General features: G+C 34.2%; 1 protein-coding gene across 2 annotated transcripts; it reads right to left on the bottom strand.

The window, feature by feature from the left end:
* Positions 1 to 480: 480 nt before the first annotated feature.
* Positions 481 to 16,680, bottom strand: LOC144419919 (alpha-(1,6)-fucosyltransferase-like). 2 transcript variants are annotated; one of them, XM_078110145.1, is made up of 11 exons: positions 15,758 to 16,680; positions 14,061 to 14,132; positions 13,388 to 13,534; positions 12,901 to 12,982; positions 5,009 to 5,136; positions 4,608 to 4,716; positions 2,922 to 3,138; positions 2,382 to 2,607; positions 1,478 to 1,642; positions 1,177 to 1,309; positions 481 to 924 (listed from the first exon to the last, which is right to left on the bottom strand). In XM_078110145.1, the coding sequence occupies exons 1-11, from the start codon at positions 15,886 to 15,888 to the stop codon at positions 607 to 609; spliced, it is 1,728 nt and encodes a 575-aa protein (XP_077966271.1). In that variant the 5' UTR covers positions 15,889 to 16,680; the 3' UTR covers positions 481 to 606. The 2 variants fall into 2 exon arrangements, with proteins under 2 accessions (XP_077966271.1, XP_077966272.1); XM_078110146.1 differs by having other exon boundaries at positions 14,061 to 14,261; positions 15,758 to 15,895.
* Positions 16,681 to 17,199: the final 519 nt, after the last annotated feature.

The following is a 17,199-nucleotide window of genomic DNA, read 5'->3' as shown; positions in this document are numbered from 1 at the left end:
AAAAAAGCAATTATTACGAGGAGAATGCTTAGTGAAGTAGAGGGATACACATCAAAGAAGGTTTTTATCGTATTTAGTGTTTCGTAACCAATGAAAAATATTCATTTTCAAGTGTTCTCGAGTCTGCAGTTAGCTTTCGTAAATGCATAAATTGAATTACTGTTTTGAAGTGAAATGCACAATACTGGTAGATCTATATTGTCTAATCTCTCTCACCCATAGAATCAGCGAAGCCAGCGCTTGACAAATTGCGCACTTGCTCCATTATGATTCACGCCGACACGAAAAATCAGGAGAGTCAATAATGGGTCGTTACATCCTATTGTAGAAAACATTACCTTTTGAGGAAAGTTACTATACAGACATTTATATGTATAACAGTATTTTTATGGTCAATATCAAATTAGTATTTTATTTCTGAAATTTAAAACAGAAAGATATTTGATTCAAGTTCAAAATATGAAAAGCATAGATATTTTGTTGGATGCGTAATAATTTAATAATCAAGACAAAGAATAGTCGTCTTCCCACTGCAAAACACATTTTCCAATATTGTAAATTTTTGTTTCTTCAACTGGACTAACTTTGCGTTATTTCGACGGGGTACTATGAAGGTCTATGGAGAATCGGAAAACTATCAATCGATGGCTTCGATCTTAGTTTATACAATGGAACTCTTCCTTTTTCGCGACTGTTGGTATTCTCGCTATTTATGAACCCATCTGTGGGACAACCATGAGTCACTTTAATAATATCACCCTTTCTAAAATTTATCTCACTTCTATCTTTCCTCGCCGAATGGTCAGATATTGCAACGTATGGAAATATTGCATCATTCAAATAATACATATGGTCTATTGATTGCCACCTGGTAGATGCGTCGTGATGATGAAAGCTGAATAATTCGTAAACGAGGTGGCATATCTAAATAATGAACAGAAGTAAGATTTATTTCATTGCTATTTTCATGATGTTATATATAGGAAAAGACAACATGTTTTTATGATCAAATTAGCAAATAGTTCATGCATGGCAATTTGAATTTGAATGCAAATTCATTATTTCCATGATTGAATTTATTTTATGAAAACGTTACAATTATAATGAAACTGTATATTTTTATTCTTGTGAAAAAAAATAGGAAAAAATTAGTTGATTATCATTTCAGTTACTTACATTGGAAGAACCGGGGCATGCCACAAAATCGCATTGTGAAAGTAGATATATGTCCTTGACTATTCCCTGAAGAGCACAAAGTCCTTTTTGCATAGTGTCAGTTGGGGTTGTGATGAATTTGTATGAAGGATATCTTATTAATATAAAAGAGAAAAATTTCATTATATATGTATATCATAACTTAGTTATACGGGACAAACTATTGAGACATCTAGAGCTAAAAAACCAAATTGTCTTTAATTCTTTGCAGCCTCAATCAGAGCTGTGGTCGAGAAAGTGTTCATATCATGAAATTTCTTACTTCGTTTTCAATTCCTGATGAACTCCATCGTCATCAGTTGCTACATATACAGTTCTTTGTTCTATATTTTGTTCGTCGAACCAATTTTTTATAAAAAACATATATTCTTCTACTTCGTGTTTCTTTGCCTCCCATTTTATTTTGTCTCCACGACGAATATGAACTCTGAAAAAAATGGATTGAAATGAGAAATTAACATGTTAGTAGTTTAACTTTTATGATCAATATCTGTGAAAGTTATTCTAATTAGGAAATTTAATATTGTATACTACATTTCAGTGTTAGAGGATGGGAAATTAGGGTTATGTATGCTGTTAGTTGACTTTACTCGAAATTGAGGCCACAACAGAATAAGGTAATGCTCAAATAAATGGACACGGAGGTCAAATGACTATCTCAACTTTAGTAAACTTCCAACCAAGTGTTCAAGAAATGGTATCAGGAGGTCATATGTTTCAGGTGGAGCAAATTGAGAAATGTCTCCCACTTCTGTAATCTACCATAGATACCATGATCTCTTAAATCAGCAGAAATGCATGTTGGTGAAAATTTCTCTTTCGTGGAGGCCACGAATCCTAAATCTTCATCCGCTCCTTTCAATGTAACTAAAATACTAGTCTATGCTGGAGAATGTTAAGTTCTGTATTCTGTGTGTTGTGAAAATCTACGAATAAAATGAAATTGAGATTTTCTAAAGTATCTTCATTCACGTGGGCGTTGACGCTGAATGGTGAACGGGTGACTTGCAAGACAGAGACGGTCTACGAATTAGATATACGGTGACATCCCATTTATTTACCATCTATCTCTAAGTACTGGCAATTTTGGTATATTAGGTTTTAAGGAAAAAAATTTTACAACAACAAAAACAACAATAATTTAGCATAGTTTATCATTCACTTACCCGGCTATGGGTTTAGTAAAGTTTATTTTCTGAGCGGTGATGTTAAGTTGATTCACAATGTAAGGCCTTATTCTCATCGCATATCCAATGAATTGCGCGATCCACCAGGCAAATGGATCCGCATGATTTCGAATAATAAATTGAGATATTTCCTCTGGAATTGATATAAAGTCGTATCCAGTTGGATAAACGGCATTGCCATTCACAATTTGTGAGTTACTCAGACCTGAAAACGAATGGAAATTTGAAAATAATTTCAAGGTATAGTGTTCACAAAAAGATATATTCTGTATAGAAAAATTCAACCTAATTCTATGCTGATACAAATCATTCAAGTGTATTGTTGCACACTAGCAATGACATATATCATATTGTCAGACTTGTTTAGACATAGCTAATTTAACTGTAACACGAATAAAGAGAGACCCGGTGATTTCTCAAACTGCATTTTTCGAAAAAATGTCAAATTAATTTTAAAAATTAAGATGTATTATCATAAAACTTGATTTAACGTGGTAGTATTCACAATAGTTGTAATACTTGTATATTGTGTTTCGTCACAATCACTGAGTGGGGCAAAGAGATTCTTCAATCCTTCGGGATCATATTTCCATCCTTTAATATAATAAATCAATGTTCTTTGTTGTTTAAACGCCGGTAGAAAACATTTGAGTATGCTGTGCAACTCGCTGCCAAATCCAGCTCCATTTACCATATTACATACATAAACTGATGTACCGTTGCAATTGTTTGGATTCTAAACAGAGAAAACATACACACATATGCGGTGTTAATCGAAACAACCTTAAGTAGTAAACAAATATTGGACGTATAGGCTTTTGTCAGCCATAATAGACTGCGGATAATTATGGATGAATTTTGATCCTTATGGGAGAGAATCCTGCGAATTGGTACAATACTGGAGCGCGTAACGTGATGGTTGACACACGAGCGTAAAAACTTGGAGCCGTAACAATCTTGAGATGAATATCAACAACGTAATCGAACTAGCCATTGTTGTGTAACTGCCGTGTAAGTCACCTCTGATGTTCAGCAAGATTTAGTCCAACTCTGAAATCTGAACAGTTGAATAAGAGTCATAGCTGTCTTCACATCTAAGTGTATGTTACAACTGACAGCAGTTGACAAACAATATGTTGGGTTTTACTTGTCTGTGACTATTCAGTATAATAAAAATACCTAAAGCGGTTAAATATTTTAGAGCTGAAAATAATCAATCATTTTGACCAGATAAAGATACGAGGCGTCAAAGAGATCCTAATGACAGGAAAACTTCTGCTATCATGCCTGTTTGCCATTACCATTAACCGCCAGTTTCTCTTACAACAGACTCCGATCGGCGGTTACCAGTCACCACAATGGATACAAGCACATTGTCCTGCAATCCGGTTAGTTGTTCTTCAGAATAGCAAAGATTTAATACTCGCAATAAATTTTCAGATATAATTACTACAAAACAACCGATTCAGACCCAACCCAATGGTGGAAAACATTCACCAATAGGACTATTTTTTACCCCTAACAAAAATACTGAAACACATTTACGTCTTAATGATTACTCCCAGTCTGTATGAGTAAGCTACATAAACATTTAGCCCATATTTGTAGCACTCAAGCATTCAGTTTCGCTGTCTTGTGAGAGAGGAAGGAATGTTTGACGCTGTCACGCTGTTGTTTATCAAAAAACTAATTGGAGTCCTGTTTGTTCTCAATGTTAGTGCTTCGCATTGATCGTTATTTAACCTCTGATAGATAAGATCTTGCCAGAATAAGATCTTGCCTCAGAGATATTAAGCTGTGAGAAGCAGACAACGGTGAAGCAACATACGATTTTTGAACACGGACTGAAAATATGGGTCGTTTTGTTGAATTCCTGTTTCCAAAGATTGTTTTTCCAAATATATCTTCAATATATATGGAGACTATTGGGTTAATTTGTACCCAAAGTTAATGAACTAACAATCGACATAGACAGCGATGCGATGCTCATATATATGGATACGAAAAACAATCTGTCACAGTAGTCTACCTGTACCATAGTTATTTAAATGGTTCACGACTTCGCCTGGCCACCAGATCGCGAACGCGCACCTTCTAGCGAAAAATATAATCTTTAACCACTGGAAATTCAAAGAAATTGTTCCAGTTATTAACAAAAACCCAATTATTAGGTAAATGATTTATTATTATTAGTTATTCAATTACCTGCAGCTCGTTTATTCTTTTTTGAACGTACATCTGCAAGTCATACATATTTTTACGGGCGATCGTTTCAGATTCTTCAATCAGGTTTTTAAGTTCTTTTTTTGATTTTCTAGATAAAATATTATTTAAAAAGATCTTTTAACTGGCATCAATTTTAATCTACATCAAAATACTCGGAAATATTTTTATTTTATTGACTAGACCAATTCACTGAATGTAATTCCATTTATAACATATACATTGCATAGCAAGCAGAAAATTAATACAAATTACTCAATCTAAACCGGGAATAGCGAAAAGGATTTATTTTTTCCTCATGTTAAATAATAAAATTTTATTCACTTTTTAAATCCCATTCAGGTGGTAAGACCTGTGCAAAGTACAAAATATTGTAAACTCACATGTATCCATTGTTCACAAATTCTTGCATGTCGCTTGAAAGACCTAATCTTTTAATTACCGATGATATATGCAACCAGTAGTATTTCAGATCAGAAAGAAGGTTTGAGATAATGTAGAATTCGGTTAACTGGAAATAAAATAAGGATTTATTGAGTTCAGCGAAACGATGTTCTTCAAGTCACAAGAGGGAAGGCTGGGTACGAGACAGAAAACGACGCTGATTAGGTCATAAACAAATCACAAGAATTGGGTTACTGGACAATCTATTCGTAGACAGAGTCTCCAATTTCGTTTAATTCGGAACCGGATGCGTATTTAAAATCCTGTGTAATTGTGTATGGTGGCCCATCGTTGTCACGCGTAAAATTGAAAATAAGAATAAAAAACCAGATTTTAAAAAAAATGTTGTAAAAAAACATAAAAATAATTAAAAAAAAAATGAAAATTAAAAAAAAATAAATAAATAAAAACGAAAAAAAAACAACAAAAAAAAAATTGAAAAAAAAAAAAAATTAAAAAAAAAAAAAATTGAATAAAAAGAAAATAGAAAGGTTGACAACGATGGTCCGCCTCGTGGCCCATCGTTGTCACGCGTTTTTATTTTTAGAAAATTTGCTTCTGCTTGGGACCAACGTTGTCAGGCATAATCCTACGCGCACAAATGTGTTCCCTGAGTTTCAAACTCACTACTGATTTTCTTGAGCAATATTCAATATGAAAATGTTCTATAAATTCTCCATGCTACAAGTTCAACAAGAAGTAATATATTTATAATAATGATAAGAGAATATAGAATTGAATACGAAAATTCGGAAAATTTGTTTTTACGTGTATAAGGTAATTTAATTGGAGAATGCTGCTTAACTACTCAGTTGTCTGGACACTCGCGATGCCGGTACCGTCTTACCAAATACCGGTAGTCGGTTATAGTCGCTTTGCGTCTGACCGTACCGGTAGCCATACAATCACTCATGAAAGAATGGGAGATACGGATAGTCTCGTAGAATATAGACTACTGAAACACTCTCTGCGCCTGCCCCATACCGTACAGCCGTAACGTACCGATCCAGACAAATGATAAATCGCCCGTGCTCAACCATTTATTTCAATCCATACCTCGATCCTAGTAGAATATAGTGAGTCGAGGTATGGATTGAAATAAATGGGTGAGCACGGGCGATTTATCATTTGTCTGGATCGGTACGTTACGGCTGTACGGTATGGGGCAGGCGCAGAGAGTGTTTCAGTAGACTATATTCTACGAGACTATCCGTATCTCCCATTCTTTCACGAGTGATTGCATGGGTACCGGTACGGTCAGACGGTACCGTACCGGCATCGCACGAGTGTCTGAGCAGTTAAGCAGCATTTTCCAATTAAATTATCTTCTACACGTAAAATCAAATTTTCGTATCCAATTCTATATTCTCTTATCATTATTATAAATATATTGCTTGAGGTTGAACTTGTAGCATGGAGAATTTATAGAACATTTTCATGTTGAATTTATTGGATATTGCTCATGAAAATCAGTAGTGAGTTAGAAACCCAGGAAACACATTTGTGCGTGTAGGATTAAGCCTGACAACGTTGGTCCCAAGCAGCATCAAATTTTCCGAAAATAAAAACGCGTGACAACGATGGGCCACGAGGCGGACCATCGTTGTCAACCTTTTTATTTTCTTTTTATCCAATTTTTTTTATTTTATTTTTTTTAATTTTAATTTTTTTTTTTTTGTTTTATTTTTCATTTTTTTTTTAATTTCAATTTTTTTTTATTTCTTTTTTTTCAATTATTTTTATGTTTTTTCACAACTATTTTTTTATTTTCGCTTTTTCATTTTATTTTTTCATTTTTTTTTTAAATTTTACACGTGACAACGATGGGCCACCATAATTGTGTCTGTTTTGTTCTTTCAGATTCTGAGTCGGTGTCGAATTGTTATTTAACCCAGACTCGGAAGCTGTAGTGCTGCTATTTCCCCCATATATTATGCCAATGGCAGTCCAATCTCAGGTCGTCCATTTGGAGGTCTGGCTTGTTTATGGCATGAATCACTGCATCCATTCATTTCTGTAATTGATTCTATAAAAGATGATCGACTGATGGGAATTCCTTTTCAAAATAAGGAAATCTCTATTTTATTTCTAAATGTTTATATGCCATGTTGCAGCAGTGAAAACGAAGACTTGTTTGTCTCCCTACTTTGTAAAATGCAATCTATCATTGAAAACTCTTCTATATCTAATATTGTTATCATTGGTGATTTTAATGCCAGCGACTCAAATACTTTTGGTCATTTACTGAAAGATTTTTGTTCAGAAAATGGTCTTATTTTATCCGATATGAAACTTCTACCGCCTGGTTCCTTTACATACATTAGTGATGCACATGCAACAACTAGTTGGTTAGACCATTGTATTACAAGTGTGAATATGCATAATTCTATTGAATCTATAGATGTTATTCAAGACATTATAATTTCAGATCACAGACCTTTATCTGTGTCAATCATTGTTTCACATATTCCTATCATGTATGATACAAAAAGTGACCATGCAGTCAAGCAATTTGTTTCCTGGAGCTCAGCTTCATCATCGCAGCTGAACCAATATTCTGACTCAACTTTTAAAAACTTAAGTTCTATAAGAATTCCCTTTGGGGCTATTCGATGTCATAATATCAATTGCCAGTCTCACCGTGAAAGCATTAATCAATTTAACCATGATATTTGTTCTGCCCTTATTAGTTCACAGTCTCACATGGTGCATGTTAGATCGTTACATAAGCACATTAAGCCTATTCCTGGATGGAACAGTGAGGTCCGAGACTCTTATGTTGCTGCTCGACAAGCATATCTTGAGTTGGTTTATCATAACAATCCTCGCCATGGCTGTATCTTTGATGCATATGTTACAACAAAATTGCATTTCAAACGATTGTTTCGAGCTTGTAAAAGAGAGCGAACAAGGAATCAATGTGATGCTATTGCCAAATCATTATTGTGTAACCATCCCAAACAATTCTGGTCTCGCGCTAAGCGGATCATTTCAGAGGACAATATCGGCCCACTTCCAGCTAGTGTTGGGGGTGCCACTGGGCAGAATGAAATTACTAATATATGAAAAAATCACTTTGAAGAAATTTTTAATAGTGTTCCCAATGAAAATGATAAAAATTTTGTGTTAGGATTTTTGAATTCTGATGTTGATAACTGTTTCAGTAATTACTTGCTCACTGTCGATGCGCTTGCAAATATTGTTTCTTCTCTTAAATCTGGTTGTTCACCTGGTCCTGATGGGATAACCAAGGAACATTTGGCATATTCTCATCCAATTCTATCAGTGCTTTTATGTTTGTATATTAACACATGTATGAACCATAGTTATATTCCTGCAACCTCCCTTTCAAGTTCTATTCAGCCTATAATTAAGAACAAAAATGGTGACATTTGTAGTGCAAGTAACTACAGGCCTATTGCAGTGGCCTCTGTCTTATCTAAGATTTTTGAAAAACACATTTTAAATAACATTGGGTCTTACTTAACTACATCTCACAACCAGTTTGGTTTCAAGCCTGGTCACGGGACTGACATGTGCATTTTTACAATAAAGCAGCTAGCTACTTATTATTCCCAAAAATCATCACCAGTTTACATAGCTTTTTTGGATGCCACTAAAGCTTTTGATAAAGTTAATCACTGGACTCTATTTCGTAAATTAATTAACAGAAGAATCCCCAAAATATTTTTGTCGCTGATTGTACACATGTATCGTAATCAATCCATGTTTGTTAGATGGGGTAGCAGTGTGTCAGATCCTTTCTCTGTCCATAATGCTACCCAGCAAGGTAGTATATTAAGTCCATATTTATATGCTGTTTACATGGATGACATTTCTGTTAAGTTGAATCGAGAGACCATTGGATGTGTAGCAAATAACAATATTATCAATCATATTTTTTATGCTGATGACATGTGTTGCATTTCACCTTCAGCCAAAGGTCTTCAACGTTTACTTAACATATGCGATAAATACTCTATTGAACATGACATCTTGTACAACTCGAAAAAATCTGTTTGTATGTGTATCCAGAATAAAAAGTTTAGGCTGAATAATTTGCCTGATATCAAACTTTGTAATTCTGTATTGACTTATGTTTCGTCCACTAAATATCTTGCTGTTTTCCTATCCAGTGATCTTAGAGATGACCTTGACTTGAAATGTCAGTATAAATCAATTTATTTTATAGCCCATACAATTTTGAAAAAATTTGTCAATTGTTCCACTACTGTGAAAAATCTTTTGTTTAGGACGTATTGTTGTAGCATTTATAACTGCCAGCTCTGGTTGTTTTTCAATAATTATAATTATAAAAAAGTTAAAATTTCATATAATAATGCTTATCGCGTAATTCACTGTGTCTCTAGATCTGAGAGTGTCCGTCACAAAATGGTATCTGGGAACATTCCCTCTTTCGAAGCACTCCATAGAAAAAAATCTGTGGTTGTTCATGACGAGATGCAGGAACTCCAATAACATTTTATTACAATCATTATTTGATTCGCAGATACTGTTTGTTACGGGCTACCTTAGATTCTATACCTCACTTTTGGTCTCTTAAATTGCTATATTATAACTCTTTTTTGAGACTTACTACTGTGAATCTGATTGTCATATCAGTTATTTTATGTATTTATTGCGTTATTTTTGTTTTGCTTGTGTTTATTTGTTGTGTTGTTTTTATATGGACCACAGCGGTCTGGAGTAATAAACGAATTGAATTGAATTGAATTGTAATCGAAGTTGATTAAAATACAATCACCAATTTATTGATTTTTCAAATCCCATTTTTGTGATTTTGTTATGTTGACATGGCACCCATTTTATGAATGTGCATGAAACTTTCATGTGTTTTTTAGTTTTAAATATTTAAACTTATTGTTGTTAATTAATTTTACAATCACCACCTGCATGGGTTCGTTAACTCCCATTGTTATGATATTGTTTTGTTGCCATGGCATCCATTGTATAATTGCTGTTCTTGCTTTAGTTGAAATATGAATGTCTGAGGAAGTCTGACCTTGAACAGACGAAACGTTACAGAAATATATTTGTGTTAGTGTGCAGCAAGACTATTTATTGAATTACTCAGGATAGTTATCTTCACTCTTGCTACAGCATCCTTGCATTATATGCATACGGATCCACCGACGCAAAGGCATAGAAAACGGAAAAGTAGTTGGTCTTGTAGAAACCCAATCGATAGCACAAGTTGATATCAAACCATTTGTATTTTTAGTAAGCTGGCTTCAGATAATTTCTACCGAATTAGTGATATTTGGTAGCCAATTCAGTATCCAGGTTTCAAATTATGGGATATATAATGGTTCTCAAACTTTTTCGATGAATTCCTCCCTTAGCCCATTTTGAATTTTATTCTTCCTTCCCAACTGTGCATTGATAGATATGCACATAGTCATGTATATAGCATATTGTGACGTCAAGGGATTTTCCTTTCTATTACTCATTCTAGTGTTTTCAGTTAAGCTAGCTCGCTGACTATTGTTACTTCGAACAATCGTCCCCTTGCCTTGTCAAGACATAACATGGCGTTGTCGGCGGCTGATTTCTAAACTCTAAACAGTACTAAATGGGAAAATTCTCAACTTCAGTCTGCCGCCAGCAGGGTGATCTACTAGCAGGAGTGTGCAACCTTCATTACAGGAGGGCCAGATACAGATAAATGGGTGAAGCCGCGGGGCGCACCTGTAAACCTTACCTACAAAATGCCCTGGATACGAAAAATCTAATATACGAAAATTCTTTTGGTAAAAATACTGCTCCGGCTAACGTAAGATTTTCTACATACGAAAGTCCGAAAACCGAAAACTTAAAAAACGCTTGTAGTGATATTTGTTAATTAGGTTAATCTTATGCAGTGCTTGAAGAAGAAATGTCTAATTTGAAATCGCAACCTTCGAATATGATTTTCGTGTTTATACGGATGTCGAATATGGCGCACATATCCTAGCCCCGCCGTCCATATTTTGATTTAAAACATTTTTCAATTATTTCATTTTTATCGTAACCGAAGGCAGCCGCGTGCAGCGCGGCAAAAAATTATCTGCCATTCCATTGGCTCATTTGTTTCCCGCGGATACGTACAATGTGTTCTTAGCGGAATTCAGTGAGAAGACGATGATACGATGAAAGAACAAACAAAATATTTTGAATTTCATGTGTGTGTGCTCATTTTCGTAAATTACGTTTTCTCTCAACGGTCAACTTTTTGTGTGGAGCCTAGAAGGAATTAAGACATTTACTTGTAAAATGTGTCCCCTACGGAATTTTTTAACTGCGAAGGGGCTTCCGAGACGAATTAATTTCGTAGGTAGAGTTCTACTGGATAGTTGCAAGCACAAACTATTGTTTCTTTTTGTTGTTGATTCCACGGCAATGTTAGGGGTTCAGAAATGTTGAGTTAAAACGCCTAAATTTCTACACCCGACTTCAAACTCAGTGAGAAACACGTCTTCATAACATTGTGTATTTTGCAACGAGATAAATTCCCTAATATGACTGGCTACTGGTATATGCTTTGCGACGCAAAAAGATTAGATTACTCGCACGTACCAGATAAACTAAACTGAAAACAATTGTTTCGCATGCACACCATTCCAAATTGGCAATTCTCCGCGGGCCGCACAATTTCTCTTTGCGCGCCTCAGTTTGCACACCCCTGTACTAGACAATGGCAAAAAAGGCTGAATCTTCTGCCTTGACCAATTGGAACTTGACATAGAAGCAACATAAAAAAGAGAGCAGCAATATCTCATATCTCAATGCCATAAGAGATGCCAACGAGGAAACCCATGAGAAACTGCGCGTAATTGAGGAACGTCACACCGATATGGTACAGCGCATGGAAAAGGATCATAAAGATCTAGTAAGCGCTCTTTTCAGGTAAAAGGGCCACTACATGTTCACCACCTAATAAAGCAAAATTGGGATTGGGAGTTATCATGGCAAGAGTGATAAGGTTATCCTCACTGCCGCGGCCGGAACAAATATCACACTTCAACGAACTCTTATCCCCAAGAATGTTGGACACTCTAAATTACGTCATAAACCCTAATTATGAACTGGAAACTGATTTGACTGTGGACGAATTGTTATAATCAATAGGGGATTTTTTAGCAAACAACGAAATGTTGAATGCTGTCCCAAAAAAGAGAAGTTGGTAGATATTCACGCACATAGTCATGTATATAGCATATTGTGGCGCCAATGGCACCTGTCTATTACTCATTCTATTGTTTTCAGTTAAGCTAGCTCGCTGACTGTTATTTTGATCGCAAATGTTGTCGAATGGTTAAGGCTCAATTTGGAGAATATTTCACTAAAAACTGTCAATTGAGTTGTCATCTATCATATTCAATTACATTAGAATTCTTTCTAATATTTATGACTCGGCCGAATACATTGAAGCACGAAATTATACTGTTTGCAAAAGGCGTCCAAGAGATTGCGTGCAAAATAGCAAATAAATAATAGTAGTGCTAGAACAGAATTGCAATAAGTAATTAGCATGTTTATAATTGTGTGTGTGTAGGTGCATTGATAATTTTGTACCGTTTTTTATATTGCTATTCAGGCGCAATAGCTTTGGCTGCGCGACTTTTTTTACCATATTAGCAAACGTTTCGTTTTTGAGAGTTGTTTGGCAATAAAGTTTTCAGTAATCCAACACAGAATCGATAAAAAAGCAATATTTGATTAGGATTAACAACCCAGTCTAACTATTTATAAAACGAATTGAAAATATTTTTGCTCAATACACAAATATAGTAGCCTATACTGAATATTCAAGTAAAATCATGACACTCACAGTTCCGTTGAAGTAGACGTTATTTACTTCAATTTTATCGTCAAAAAAGTTTCCTATTTCTTCATATCGAATGTCCAAAACTCTATTAACAATGTAGATTATTGAAATCAAATCAATTTGAAGTTTATTTTTTAGTTAAAATTGCGTTTCTCATGAGTATTTCGTATTATAGCAAAATTCTTGACTAGCATAAACTTAGGGATGTGAGCCTACCGATAAGTCGAGCTGGGATAATTTCAAACAAATATACAATTATTGCGTACATCTGATGTGTGAATGTGTGGAATTAACGTGTAAAGTATAAGTAAAAACACGCCAGAATCATTTACCTGAATAAACAACTTTGATTTTAAGTGTTTTTATAACTTTGTTCAGCAAGTTTTCGAATGCATTTAAATTAAGTCATTGGGGTTGACGTTATTATCGTATTAAAATTATTATCGTTTATATTTAAAGACGATTAATATTGTTTGAATGGAAATCTTACTTGAAACCATCCTGAAGTGCCAATGCATCTTTTTTCCCTTCTTCAGTCGGGTTTTTTAATATGATAGAAGAAATTGATTTCCAGTACTCTTTGAATCGTTTTCGCATGTTTTGTACAGCATTCTTTTTCAAATTTCGAATTTTGATTCTTAATTAATATTTTCAAGTATAAAAAATTGATGAATTGTCTAAACATGAAACGCGACAGAATGAAACCAATCATTCTGAGCATCGCCTTGAAAAATAACGGAATTATCAAACTATCAATATAAAAAATATAATAGTATTAAACAATAAACAGCATTTCTAAACTTGAAAGTTTTTTTTATTTAAAACTATGTATGAATATTAAGCCCGTTCGAACACATCTGTATGAGATTTTTACAGATAAAAATGGGTCGACTACAACTGACCGTACTTTCACCAAACATTACCAACCATTCTTATATTCCTTACAATTGCCGTATCCAATATATAGCGTTTTACAGTGCCAATCCGTACATTTTATTGTAAGGTTCGAGGACAAAAAATTGAAAACAATTATATATACATGATACATCTTGAGCATTATTATTATTAATGATGTTATTTTATTTCAAAACTCCAGCTTAATGTGATGTGATGAACATGGTGAAAATGAAGTCGTACAGAACTTGTATACCTGGAAAACGTACCTTTCGTTATTTGACTTCTCATTCGTCAGCGTTGGAAATTTCACGTCCTGCAACTTGTCCGTGTAGTTGACGCTTAAAGGTTCCATATTTCAGAACTATTTACATCTTTAGAAGTTTCAAATCAATAGACGAATCAAACATCTTGCAGGTTGCGGGGCCGTTTTATTTTGAAAACTTTCAGGTACACGGACTTTCCAGGTTCTGTAACGATTCCGTTTCAACGTGAATTGAAATACCAATTGATTCGAGTTACTACGGTATCATAACAGTGAATACCGCAATCTACAAATACATGGAGCAATAGTTCACAACATTACGGGTACCGGTAAGCTCAAAAATCTTCCGATTTTTTGAGAAAGACTTTCTGGAATTGGCCGTCACGCTTGGCGGATTAAAAATCGCGTTCTCATGATTAAAAAGTAATACAACGAAATTTTTGATGAAATATTAAATCTCATGGGATTCACAGAAAGTTTGAAAAAAAATAAAATTAATAGCCTTCTGGAGAAAAACTCCATCTTTAATCATTGAAAATTTCAATGCAATTGGTCCTGTATTTGAAGAGAAAAGCGATTTTTGATACTGATGACAAAAAACAACAACAACATAATATTGAAATGATCGTTATGTCCACTACGTGTCCAATAATTATAATTAGACAAATGGCAACAAAACGCAGAAACATGATGTTAAGTGCAAAGGGTTCAATGGCGCTGAAAATATTCAAATGATCTTCTATGAGCTGCCATGAGGGAACAAATCTATATTCTATTCGAGAGGTGTATCACTGCTTGATTTTTATTATAAAAGTATCATCCGTTCGGTTTTCAACTTTCTAAAAATATGTGCGGCCCGCCAATGCCTTGCAACCCTTAATTTTTGCCCGCGAGCGACAAAAGGTTGCCGACCCCTGTTCTAGGCCCTAGGTGCACAACTTACGGTCGTAAAAAATGAAATCTACGACCGGCCTGATGTGTGTTTTCTCATAAAAGAGGCATAAGGCAAGAATACTGACGATGCCACAAGTGAAAAATTACCTAGAATTCAGTTAATTACATGTGATATGGTTGACCTAATCGCCAAAGTTTATAAATCTTTGTGATTTCGACATCTTGTGTATATCGCGGAAGTTATGATATTTGAAATTTATGTTTATTAAGGGTTTTGGCATGAATGTTATGAAAAATCTAAGCAACAGTTGCATTTTATTTGGTAATTGAGAAAAGGATTTTTGGTATCATAAACAAAACTATTATTTAGACTGTGTATAAATATATCATTGTCGATGTAATCTTTAATTTAACCTGGTAAGATTACGCTGATTGATTGGATTCGTCACCGTGCTGGTATATGCTGTGACGACTTTAGTTATTTAACTCAAAATTAGCTCAGACAATTCAGTGGTAATGACATAATTAACAGAGTAAAAATATTTTGTTCACGCCTTTTTTACGTCATAATAGATCCCAATATAAGAGACGATCGATCAAAGCCCCCTTGGGCTCGCTTCCGAATGTAGATTGAAACTATTAACACATCACTTTTGTTTATGAAAACACATATTTCCTATTCCCATATCAAGTGTCTATTATTTCATAAGCCTTTAATATAGAAAAGAAAAAGATGAAATAATTTTGAAACAAATTATGTATTCTAAAAGCGAGGCTTGAATAATGTCGTTTGATGAGAAATCTTACTTGTACACGTCCTGAAGTACCGATGCATCTTTTTCCCCTTCTTCTGTCGCGTTTTTTAATGTGGTAAAAGAAATTGATGTCCAGTAATCTTTAAAATGCTTTTGCATCGTTTGTACAGCATCCTTCTCCATATTTTGAAAGTTGATTCTTAGTTTGTAAAATATATTTGTTGAATATTTAATTTTAACTAAAGGTAGCAAATGAAGCCAGTCGTTCTGATCATATGATTCATTGACTGGTTTGACAATATTAAATTCTCATAATTGTAAATTGAAATGTATTAAACACTAAATTTGATAACCAAAACAACTTTTTAAACGTTTTTTTTAACTTTGTGACGATTTAAGCCAGTTCAAACAATCGTAAAATTAGACTTTTTGGAGAAATTTTAGAGATAAAATGCTCCTCTACAATTGGCCCAGTTGCTACTAGTCTTTCTTTGTCTACCATTTTTGCATTCGAATTCTGTACGTCCAAAGCAATATTCAGCATTTAGTGTTTTTGAGTGATACTGAATATATGGTACGTTTTGGAGACGTAAATGCAATTGGTACGACCGAAGGAGCACCGACGGAATTACACTCGTTCGTGTGGTGGACGCTACAACTAAATTAGATCGTTCATATTTTAAAAATATTCATGTGTATTAAAAATTTCAAAACAATGGGTGGATCAAATTTCAAGCAATTTAGTCAGTTTATAGTGGTAAAATACATTTCGTCGTTGTTGGTAGTGACAGTAAAATCAGTCAAATTTATTCCTTTCATTCACTTGTATCCCAAGAATCTTGTGACATATACTGTAAACGATATCATTAAAAAGAGAACAAAGAAAATTGCTCTTCTATTGGAGGTGAATGTGGAGACCATATTACTGGATCTTATGTCAAAACTAACACAATTTATATCGTTTAATTACTCTTAAATTCTGTCAAAGAAAGAATAGTCGCTAGTTAACTGGTCAATAATAAAATTAGTGTAGCCGAGAGAGAACAATCCTGCAAAATTCGCAATATGAAAATGGTTAATGGTTATTATACTAGAGTTCCAACTCCTGTCAAATTGTTACATCTCCTGCTCGGTCAAATCAGAACTCAGCTGTATATTCCATACTTTCTACTAAGATTCTGCTGCTAATCTCATGATGATATCTTTATTGAAACATAGTAGATTATAACAAACTTCTCAAAACATAAAACGTTATATTTTACTAATTTCAACTTGACTAATCAAGTTCTAAATATTCTTTAATGACTGGATAAAGCATTATACCACATAAAATGACGCACCTTACGAGTAACTTTTCCCCCCGTCGTATGTTAACCATTTTTTAAAATTCCAAACACGTATATAGAAGGCGTCAGCCAACAGTATCAACAAAATGTAATCTTTCCCAGATATAGCGTCATAAATCTGTTCGTATATGTCAAAGCAACCAAATGG

This window comes from Styela clava, chromosome 2, assembly GCF_964204865.1.
Source record: "Styela clava chromosome 2, kaStyClav1.hap1.2, whole genome shotgun sequence".
In the NCBI taxonomy this organism is placed as follows: Eukaryota; Metazoa; Chordata; class Ascidiacea; order Stolidobranchia; family Styelidae; genus Styela; species Styela clava.
Note: the sequence above shows the minus strand (reverse complement) of the source record. Positions and strands in the feature narration are given on the sequence as shown.